At 39.6% G+C, this 10,846-nt stretch overlaps 1 protein-coding gene across 1 annotated transcript; it reads right to left on the bottom strand.

Moving 5' to 3' along the window:
* Positions 1 to 1,784: 1,784 nt before the first annotated feature.
* LOC142463048 (hemoglobin subunit alpha-3-like) lies at positions 1,785 to 5,680 on the bottom strand. Its single transcript, XM_075565270.1, has 3 exons — positions 5,509 to 5,680; positions 2,892 to 3,096; positions 1,785 to 2,208 (listed from the first exon to the last, which is right to left on the bottom strand). The coding sequence occupies exons 1-3, from the start codon at positions 5,601 to 5,603 to the stop codon at positions 2,080 to 2,082; spliced, it is 429 nt and encodes a 142-aa protein (XP_075421385.1). The 5' UTR covers positions 5,604 to 5,680; the 3' UTR covers positions 1,785 to 2,079.
* Positions 5,681 to 10,846: the final 5,166 nt, after the last annotated feature.

Here is a 10,846-nt window from a genome sequence, read left to right as displayed (position 1 = left end):
ATGAATGGCTACAAGGGATAATACATGAGAGAAAGGCAGTTCAATGTTGCAAGTAAGAGACACTTAGCTGGCAATGGGCTTGAGGGGGCTGAGGATTCAGAATTAAGTACTGTATGATGCCAGTGGCTGGGAAGGGCCGCCTACAAGGCTGGTAAACATATCAGGAGAGTGCTGAAGGGGAAGGAGAAACTCTAGTTGGCGAGAACAGGTACTGAAGGGGGAATAAGGGAATAAGGGTAGGGAAAGGGCCCCAGTGAGTAAGTATTTTGTGCTTTCTTGCTATTGAATTGCACAAAAAGGGAGAAGACGCTCAGGAAGGGCATGTTAGGGTAAGGTGAAAGGAGAGTGTCTGTAAATTGAGGAAGGGGAAGATTGGGATAAAGTCAGGGGAATAGCTGTAGCCCGGGCAAAGCCCAGAGGCCATGCTCTTGTGGCCCACTCCCCCCCATGGCAACAGCCCTGCCGACCATCTCTCTCTCTTCTCTATGATGGTATGCGGCTGTGGAGCAGGGCCATCAGAGTGAAGCATATGTGCAGCCGGCAGAGGAGTTGCACGGAGGCAGAGCAGGACGGCCGGGGGGAGGAGCGCGCCCAGTGGTCCGACCCAGTTGTCTTTTTTACTTCTGGTGTCTATGCTGCTACAGCGCTTTCCTCCCTGGCCATCCTGCTCTGCCTCCATGCAACTCTTAAATCCTCTGCTGCCTGCTCCTCTGCTTAACTGTGGTGGTCCTCCACCACCGCCGCATACCATCATCTCTCCCTACCTGTCTCCATCACCACCCTGTCCCACAGGTAGGCATGGAGGAGGGGGAGAGAGCTGTAGGAGGAGGAAAAAGCTGAGGGGGAGAGAGCTGAGGGGGAGAGAGCTGAGGGGGAGAGAGCTGAGGGGGAGAGAGAGGAGGAGGAGAGAACTGAGGAGAGATGAGGAGGGATGATGAGGAGCGATGATGAGGAGCGATGATGAGGAGAGATGATGAGGAGAGATGAGGAGAAATGATGATGATGAGGAGAGATGATGATGATGAGGAGAGATGATGATGATGAGGAGAGATGATGATGATGAGGAGAGATGATGATGATGATGAGAGATGATGAGGGGAGATATCCTCCAATTTAAATCAAGGCAATTTTTTCCCCTGAATCTACAGAATACATTAATTTTTAATGGGGCCCTGAAAAAGTTTTTGCCCTGGGGCCCGCATATGCCTCGCTACGCCACTGGATAAAGTCAAATGGGCCTGCTGCAATCTGGCAGAATATATACTAAACAGTAGGTCAGGCTGAGCTGTGAGTTTGCACTAGTGGTTGAAGGAGGAGACTTTAGCAGAGTGTCTTATAGTGTATATATCCTACTGTACATTTAAACACAATCTTTTCAGCTCACTAAAATAATACTTAACCATTTTATATGATGAATGAAGGCTTCACAGATTCTCTCTACTTTACAGTATGTTAACCATTGTAAAGATGATACCACAGGCTAAAATATTTATCTTTGCTATACATGACACATTTTTAGTTGCCTGGTAAATACCAGATCTGGGATATTAAAAGCCTTTTCTGGTATGGTTGAAATAAATGTAAATTGTGTGATTATTTACACATGTTGAATCGGTGCTGTAAGTGTCCCCACTGAGCTTGTTATGCTGTATAAATAGTATGCTGTGCATCGCTCTCTCTTTTAACTCAACATGGAGTCAATTTGGTGAAATTGAATATCAATTAAATAAACCTATTATGCAGCCAGAAAGAGAACCCATAAATAAAACAGTATGAGGCAGTACTGAAAAACAATACATTTTATTAAAGAAAAGGGTAACACCAGTTGTGACTTGTGATGGACTTGTCTACACAAGTGGACGGTCACTTAAAGGCTGTGGTGCAACACTAGGCAGCCCTGTTTTGAAACATTCCAACACCATCTTAAAGCCAAAAGCTACTTAATGTTACAAGGCCATAGTGATTTTGAAAGGACCCTCGTTATGCTGACAAACTTGTGCACATGGTTTCCAGTAAGCTTCCTACAGGTTGATATGCTGCATTCACTGATGTCATCTTCTCTTTAACATGCAAATGCATTTATCTGTACTTGGAGGTCAGAACAGTGGAAACTGCAGCAAGGAATTTGTCCCAAGCAGCCTGCGTTGCGGGGGTGAAGTCAGCGGGGTAGTGGACAGCCATGACCACCTGGATGGAGTGGCTCAGCAGCTGTAAAGATACATATACAAATATTTCGTTACATGTGAAGTACTGAATGAGGACCAATTACACTTTCTTTATTGATTGCTAATTAAAAAAAATTGAAGCCAACTATACGATTTACACACACGCAAACATAAATATAAATAAATATATATATAGCTATCACCGTCCTTGCCCACAAAGTATAAAAGGATGCGATAAAGGCATCAGAATGTCAGCAGCGGGCTTAAGACACGTATGGCCGTGTCCATGCTTAGCACGACCGCCCGTGCAACCACATGCGCGGGGCGACTAAACACATTAAAGTCTATGAGAGCGTCCATAGAGTGCGCACGTACACGGCACGGATGTTTTTTGCAAGACAACATTTTTGTCTTTGTCTCGTGACGGCCGGGTCCCGTGAGTAGTTCGCCCAATGAGGGTGAACCAGCTCAGTGATGTCATCGCCCACGTCTCCGACACGCCTACCCGTCGCGAGGATCTGTAGTCCACAGAACGCTCGGCTGACAGGCGTGCGCGAGGTCATGCACGTCGTCGTGCGCACGCCTGCACCATGGACTCGGCCTAAGAATAATGTGTAGTAATCACTCCATGTTAACGATGGAACCAGTATTTGAGATTAGTGCATCTCCCCCATAGATCCAGTTATCTCATAGCCTGCTGTACTGTATTGTATTATGTATACTCACCTGGAAGTTTCCTGGGTCCACTCTCAGATTGTATGCATGCAGGTCACTGAGGTTAGACAGGCATCCTGAGAGGTTGTCCATCTGTTTGCTAGCTTCTCCAATAGCTCCAAGGATCTTTCCTCCCTGGGTACGGAGATCAGCAGATCCAGAAGTCAGGTCCATGTGGCTGAAGTACGTCTTGGTCTGGGGGAAGCTTAAGAAAAGCCTAGGAGAGATAAAAAGAACATTTACTTTCAAAATGGGAAGATACTTCATTGGTTTTGGAAACTGATGCAGAGAGAACATGGGATAAAAGCAGAAGAATGTGAGAAAATATTTTCATTAACAGAGAAAGTGTGGAAAATTCCCAGACAACACAAAACTTTGGGGTTACTTATCAAAGCCTCCGTGTTGCAAAATTGGAGCGAAACACTCTACCAGATGTAGCAATTAGTAGCAGTATTGGAGTAGTATTTTTGCCCCAGTTTTGCAGCTAGGGGACTCCGATAAACTCCTCCCCCCTACAACGTAGCAATATTAACTCTTACACTCATATTGAGGTAGAATTGTAAGATATTACTATTTTATAAACAGAAAATATTTCAACAGTTACTGATTTGTTACAAGTTCAAGCATTAATCCACATTTACAATTAATTGTTTTACTTACTCTGAAACACCGAGAAAACATTACAACATCAGAACCTGAGCACTAAGACTCAATAATATTTTAAAACTTACAAATGGAAGTTAGGGGCTGCATTTGGTTTGGTCACACAAGCTCATGTTTATAAAAAAGGTCTAGTTTAGAAAACATATTAACAGTTTGCTCTTATTTTGTCTAGCTAATCTTAATTTACTTTTGCACCTCAAATTGAACAAAATAAGCCTTTTTCAATATAATTTTCAGAAATGTGTGCATGTACTCCAATATACAGTAAGACTAAAATAAGGTTTTGATACATTCATATATTTGATATATTTATACTAAGCCAGGGGTTGCTAACTCCAATCATCAAGAGCTACCAACAGGTCAGGTTTTCAGATGGCTCAATCAGTGGCTCAATCAAAGACTGAGCCACCTGTGCTGTAGCAGGGATATCCTGAAAACCTGACCTATTGGTAGCTCTTGAGGACTGGAGTTGGCAACACCTGTACTAAGCAGTGCTAAACCACAAGGCACTTTAAGACGCATTCATGTGGATGGGTCATTGATTGTCCTATGGCTTAGCAGTGCTTAGTAAATATGGTGTATCTTGCATTATAATGTTTTAATGCTGCAATTTGCATCTGAACTGAATAATCTAGTACAGAAAACCTTATGTTGTAGTCTGACTTTCAATATCATAATATATGTAATACTATATGTATGACATCATATTAACATCCATATTTAGTTTAGACTTATGAATGTTAAAGTTTGCCTTCTGTTTCTGTGATCCAGACATATTAAGGTAAGAGGACTGGGGTTCTAATTAGTAAGGTCTCCTGGCTGCAACACTGAGACATCACTAATGGGAAAGTAGCACATTAACAGCAATACTTTGGGTGGGGGGAGAGGGAGAGGGGAGAGGAGAGGGGAGAGGGGAGGGGAGAGGAGAGGGGAGAGGAGAGGGGAGAGGAGAGGGGAGAGGAGAGGGGAGGGGAGAGGGGAGGGGAGAGGGGAGGGGAGAGGGAGGGGAGAGGGAGGGGGGGGGGTATTTAATAAAGCCTCCCAATGGCAAAACGTGGACAAAACTGCAACTATAAGTTTAAAGAGCAGGAGTTTAACTTAAATAACACAAATCACAGATATCTAATACAGCTATAAATTTGTGTTGCTAATGTGAGTGTATATATATATATATATATATATATATATATATATATCATGTAAAGAGATAGGATATATATATATATATATATATATATATATATATATACATACTAAATATATACAATTTAAAGAGATAGGTACTATATATATATATATATATATATATACTAAATATATACCATGTAAAGAGATAGGATATATATATATATATACTAAATATATACCATGTAAAGAAACAGGTGATATAACTTATAAGCAGCACACACAGAAATTGCCATACAGATGCAGCCAGTGGTATTGCTCCCGCTGACGCGTTATGGGGAATATTCGGTGATATTCTGCGTTATCACTGCCATTGAATCTGTAGCAAATCTGTGATATTCTGCATTACAGTGCAATAGTCTGCGTTATGAGCAGTGCAATAACCTTGGCAACACCTGTACTTAGCATCATATATATATCCGGCTATTTCAAAATTATCTTACATTTTTAGAATCATTTTTTTTTTACATCGTACGCTATCACAGACAATGCATCAATTGTATTTCATGGTAACATAAGGAATACATTTCTAATTAATGGCTTAACTAACCGACTTAATTAATTTCCTTCCAGCTGTGGATGCAGAATACTTAAGTGCAAAGCTGCTTTACCAAAAAGTAATTGATTTAATTACGGAACAGTTTGATAGTTAAGTATTTTCAAATATTTCAGAATGACGAGAACATAGAAATATGCAATGCACAAACTATTAAATACTATGTATATTATTAGCTTAGAGTCTAATAATATGCAACAGTAAAAGTATATTACAGTACTGTACCTCTCCAAGGCCTCAGCTCCAAGCGCTTCAGCGCTGGAGGACACCTTGCTCCACATGGCAACAATGGCAGCTTTGTCACTGGCGGTTAGAGTCATCTTGCTGGTTTGGAGATGATGGGCTTTAGTTTGACTTCAAGTGGAAAATGAGCACAAGTCCATGTTGTATGTTTGTTTCTGCCAGTCTTTTAAAGAGAAAAAGTACAGAGCAAACCAGTTGACATCTAATCCTATTGGCTATTATGGGTTCCACCCTGTGGAGTTATCTTATCTACTCCACAACAATGCGTGCAATATGGGCTGAGTGGTACAAACCTTATCTCACTATAGATATACATACGGTGCAAGCTTTGCAAAGCACATCACTTTTTGTTAATGATAACTCCCTTCCCACCAGTGGGGCCCACACATACAATAGGTCAAATTATTATTATTTTTCATCACATTTGAATCTTTGTGTAATGTTCAGTACAGTTTTGATATTACTTTAACTAGTTATCATAAATAAAAAATATTTAAGTTATCGCAAACAATGTTTTTTCTTTGCTTTAGGGATTAGATGGCTAGCCTACTTATCAAAGTCTCCCTATTGGAAAACTGGTGCAAAAACAGCATAAGAAAAACTATAGGAAGTTATGGCAACTTTTTTTCTCTTTCACATTTTTTTATTTTGATAAGTAACTCCCAAACTTCCAATGTACTCCCAACAAATTATGAATGATGCATAATATTTTTCTGGTATTAAAATGCTGTAATAGTTAAGCCAATGGCCTTAGCAGATTTGTTGATGGAAAAGTCCCTTTGTTTTCTTCATTATGTGCCAGATAATTTCAATACATTACCTCATTAATGTATGATGGAAATCAATTACAGATGTAGTACAAGTTTCTGCAAATGCCAAATTAAGTGACATTTCTGGCATTTGTCTAGTTATCATACAATGAATCTGTAGAGTGTGTAGAGAACTTTGAACTTAAATTGATGCTAAGAGAGGCATTTTTATCCTGCATCAATTAGCACCAGCATATCAAGTTATATTTTTTTATTTGGAAGGGTCAAAAGTCAGAGTACGATGATCATCTTACTGTACAATAAGATTAATAGACTTGTATGTCTCTGTCTACATGTTTCCCTTTCCTTGACATCAGTATACTTTGCAAGATCTGAGGTGACAAACAATTGTTAGTGATTAGTCAGAACTGCAGAAATCAAATACAAGAAATGTATTAATCTAGAATCAATTTGATGCAGATCTTAATGCAAACAGGTGTATGTCAGACTCAGTATTTTTTTTAAATGCACAAATCAAAAAGTAATATATTATCCTACAACTTCCTACCATTAGAATGTGCATGTTAATGATTGACCAACTCTTCCTATAAACAGCCCTGGATGAACAATTCATGAAAGTCTCCCATGTGCAAACCTATTCCCATATTTATCGAGGTAAAAATGGTGCATTTCTGAGGAATAACAAACTGCCCCAGATTTATTCACGTGTTATTGATTTCTTACTGATACTTTTACTATATATTTTATTCCCCAGAGTGGAACCGCTTAGCCAGGTAAATAAGTGTCAGCGATTGGCATGAAAAGGTAAAAATTTAGGCGGTTATGGATCAACACAAAGAGTGTAAAGAGAAGGTTGTTTTAATGCATTGCTCCACTTCCTGCTTGTCTTTGCATCTAATGTACGAGATTTTCCCTAATGCAAGCACATTGTTAGCCAGAAAAGTTAACAACACTTCAAACAAGGAAGGAGATGTATCAAAGTCTCTCTGCTGACACAAGAGTTATCAAATAATAAGGCCCTTTAGGATAAAATGGGATTTTTTTAGTTTTGTTAAATTATTTCTTCCCTCCAGTTTTGTCTGGTTTTGCAGCCAAGTAACTTTCACACATAACCCCCAATCTGGGTCATCTTAAATCTAAAAGGCATAGTATATTATCAAAGCCTCCTGGCTGCAAAACTAAGGGCGGTTATATAGTGTATGTGGCCGTGCCTGTGCAAAGGCGCGTGCACGTACCGCACACGTTTGGTGAGTATACTGTGTGCGCGACTGTATGTGTGTGTATGTTTATGTATATGTGTGTGTTTTCAAATAAATAAATAAAACCTATAATAATTTTTTTTAATAATGTTATACATACACACATATACACACATACACACACATACACATATACACATACAGTATATACACATACATAAACATACACACATATACACACACATACACATAAACACATATGCACATATATACACATACATAAACATACACACATATACACACACATACACATAAACACATATAATTACATTTTCAGCGGCGGTAGCGGCGCGATTTCTTTCTTTGTTTCTTCTTTCCCCCCGTCGGCCGGTTCCACTCTTCTTGCCGTGCGCGCGCGGCACCATTATAAAAAGGCTGACTAATGTCAGCCAACTATAAATGCCGCGCGTGCTCACGGCGTAGCGCGCGCCCGCACTATAGAACGGGCCTAAGGCAAAGAAACTGCACCAGAAACATGAAACCAATGGGATTTGTTATCGGGTGAATCTGGAGTAGAGTTTCTGCACTGGTTTTCCAGACTAACAAATGATCCCCAAAATGCAGCTCAGGGCTCAATTTATGAAGGCTATACCTCTCACTTGGATATACTTCCATTTTGTATTGTATAGCGGATATCTCTTTTGTGTACAATCTTGCCACCTGTTCTATTGTATTATGGGTAGGTAATATATTCTGTAATTACGCTTGTATTGGAAATCATTCTGTTTTCCCTTCTTCCCCTTTAGCAATGTTCTTGTTTTGCCTCTGCAGACGGACGTTCACAGAGGTACACAATTGGGAGACGTTTATAAGGTGAAATTATAATAAGGCTTTATTGTGCCTTTTCCTATTTTATCAGGAAAACATCCAAACAAGGGGGGGGGGCAAAGCTTCCATTCACTTGGGAGTATTTCTAGTGAAAACACTATTCAATTAATTCACATCTCCCTTAGTCAAGCATTTCTCCAAGTCCCCAAACACATAGCATGAATTAAGCAGATATAGAAAGTCTTGTAAATAAAAGTCTTATCTGTTCCTTGTGGTTTGGAGGGAAAATTTTCTCACTTCCTGGTTCAGCTTCAGGTGTAGTAGTTTTCCCTGTGTCTTGAAATCAGCTCTGCTGTGCAGAGCTCAAGACTGGTCAGCTCCAGAGATCGGGGTTTCTTTTGGTCAGTCTCTCCTGGGACTCAAGAACCTCTGCTCTGTCTCTCCAAAGGTCAGCTCTCAGTCAGCGCTAAGGAGGAGTCACTTCCTGTCTCAAAGGCAGGCTTTTTGTAAACAATCTAATCAGGCAGGTGGTGTTTAGTAATTAACTATCACACTGCTAGATTAAAGGCACATTACTGAACAGGGATAAGTCCCCTGTTACAGCCTCACACGTCTAATTCCTATAGATCATTAGTTGAAACACATTCTTAATTAAACAGCAACAAAATAAAATAATAATGCAACTAAAAATATAATTTTGCCGTTTTTGGTAAGAAGATTGTAGCCTACCCGATGGATTCTGTGAGCCTCTGTGAACACTAGTTACTCACTGACATTAAAGCAAGTACAATGTCCTAACCCAGAGAAGCATAGTCCAGAAATACTTTAGTCAATCAAACTTCTGTACAGTTATAACTATGAAGTACAGTACAATCTAGAGCATAATGTACAGAAAAAGAACTTGATTATATGTACCCGACAGTTTTTAATTAGTGTATGTAGCTTTTTTGTAAAGTTTTCTTCTAAATAAACATCTGAATATCTTTTTTTTTAACAAATATCTAATTTCTCTGTGAATATGTAGAGAAAAAGAAAAAGAAAAAACAGCAGCACACTGCCAGGGAGCCAGGTTATTAAAAAGAAATAAATGTATTAATCAAAAAAACATCACCCACAGGGGTAGTGCCACCCTCCTACGCATTTCGGACCTGTGGTCCTTTAACAAGGGGTATCCGGACACTTTGGAGCACCCACTTTTCTATACCTCTATGAATATGAACCATTTATTACTTTCGAGTGATGATTTTCCAGTTCTGGTGCTATTGTGTTAATAATACAGGAATGGATGGAGTGTTATGAAGAGAAGCACAAAGAAATAAAACCACAGCCTGGCTGCACACTGGGCTGAAAATCTGCTCCAGAAGTATTAAAGAAAGGTACCTCACTAAAAGCAAGTAATTACTTTTTTGCTGTATTTGTTAAAAATGTTTGTGCAAGTTTTGCTTCACTGAAGCAGCGGCAAGATATTCGTAAATAGACCCAAAAAGGCGCTATGCATCAAATGGGGGCGATGTGCAGATCAAGGTAAATTTGGAACAATATGTATGCAAATTGCATCACCTGCGTCTTGCGTTTCTTTGCATCAATATATCAAGTCTTAGCTCCAAGTTTTGCTCCATGTGCACAGAATATGAGATGTATGAAATTGTGCAAAAATTGGGGCAATGCCTTAAAACAGACTTCTATTTGCACTTTCTTTACATTACATTGTTACATAGTTTCATAGTAGATGAGGTTGAAAAACTACATACGTCCATCAAGACATTAATACGTGTCCCACAAAGGCAGAGATGTATTATAGCAAATTTGAAGCAAAATTTACCCAAATTGCATCATTTTCATTTTGCGTCCCTTTACTGCAGTGTAGCAAGGTCTTTGATCCTGGTTTTGCGCCAGTTACTCACAGTGCGATTTGGGGAGTTACAATAGGAGGAGTTAGGGAGGAGATCCATGAAGCATATATTATAATAAGATGTATCAAACTCTGCTTCTCCGTACATCACTTTGTATGTTGTTCGTACGGCACAAAAATCCGCCAGGTCTGAGGTGAATATAAACTAAACTAATATAAATAATTTGTGTCAAATATAAGAAACAGCTTCATACATTTGACACAAATGCGAGCATAAAATGGGGCAATGCGTGAAAACAATCTTCTTGTTTCCCTTTATTACGTTGATACATCGGCTCCAAAGTCTCCAAAACTGGGCCGGTGCTGATACCAAGAATTGCATCAGATTTATTAAAGGAAGAAATCCATTTGCTTTCAATGGGATTCCCCCCGCTCTTCTGACGAATAAGGGCCTGTGTCTGCACTGATTGTGCCCCAGAGCTGTGGCCAAAAACAGACCCGCATGGGACTTAACCCACTCAACTTAACTGACCAAACTGACCAAATGGACCAATGTAACATATACATTAAACATACAAGATACAGTATATGAATTTGGTGTGAAATCTTCTGTAATGTGAGGTCACTTTATACATTAAATACATAAAATGGGTCCTATGTATGAAGGCAAA

Source organism: Ascaphus truei, chromosome 11 (assembly GCF_040206685.1).
Source record: "Ascaphus truei isolate aAscTru1 chromosome 11, aAscTru1.hap1, whole genome shotgun sequence".
NCBI lineage: Eukaryota > Metazoa > Chordata > Amphibia > Anura > Ascaphidae > Ascaphus > Ascaphus truei.
This window is presented reverse-complemented; position numbering and strand designations above follow the sequence as displayed.

Excerpts from the sequence above, each read along its gene's own strand:
- LOC142463048 (XM_075565270.1), bottom strand. The coding sequence starts at position 5,603 with ATGACTCTAACCGCCAGTGACAAAGCTGCCATTGTTGCCATGTGGAGC. Across the intron at positions 3,097-5,508 it reads GGAGCTGAGGCCTTGGAGAG|GCTTTTCTTAAGCTTCCCCC; the intron begins GTACAGTACTGT and ends TATCTCTCCTAG. Across the intron at positions 2,209-2,891 it reads TGGACCCAGGAAACTTCCAG|CTGCTGAGCCACTCCATCCA; the intron begins GTGAGTATACAT and ends GTATCTTTACAG.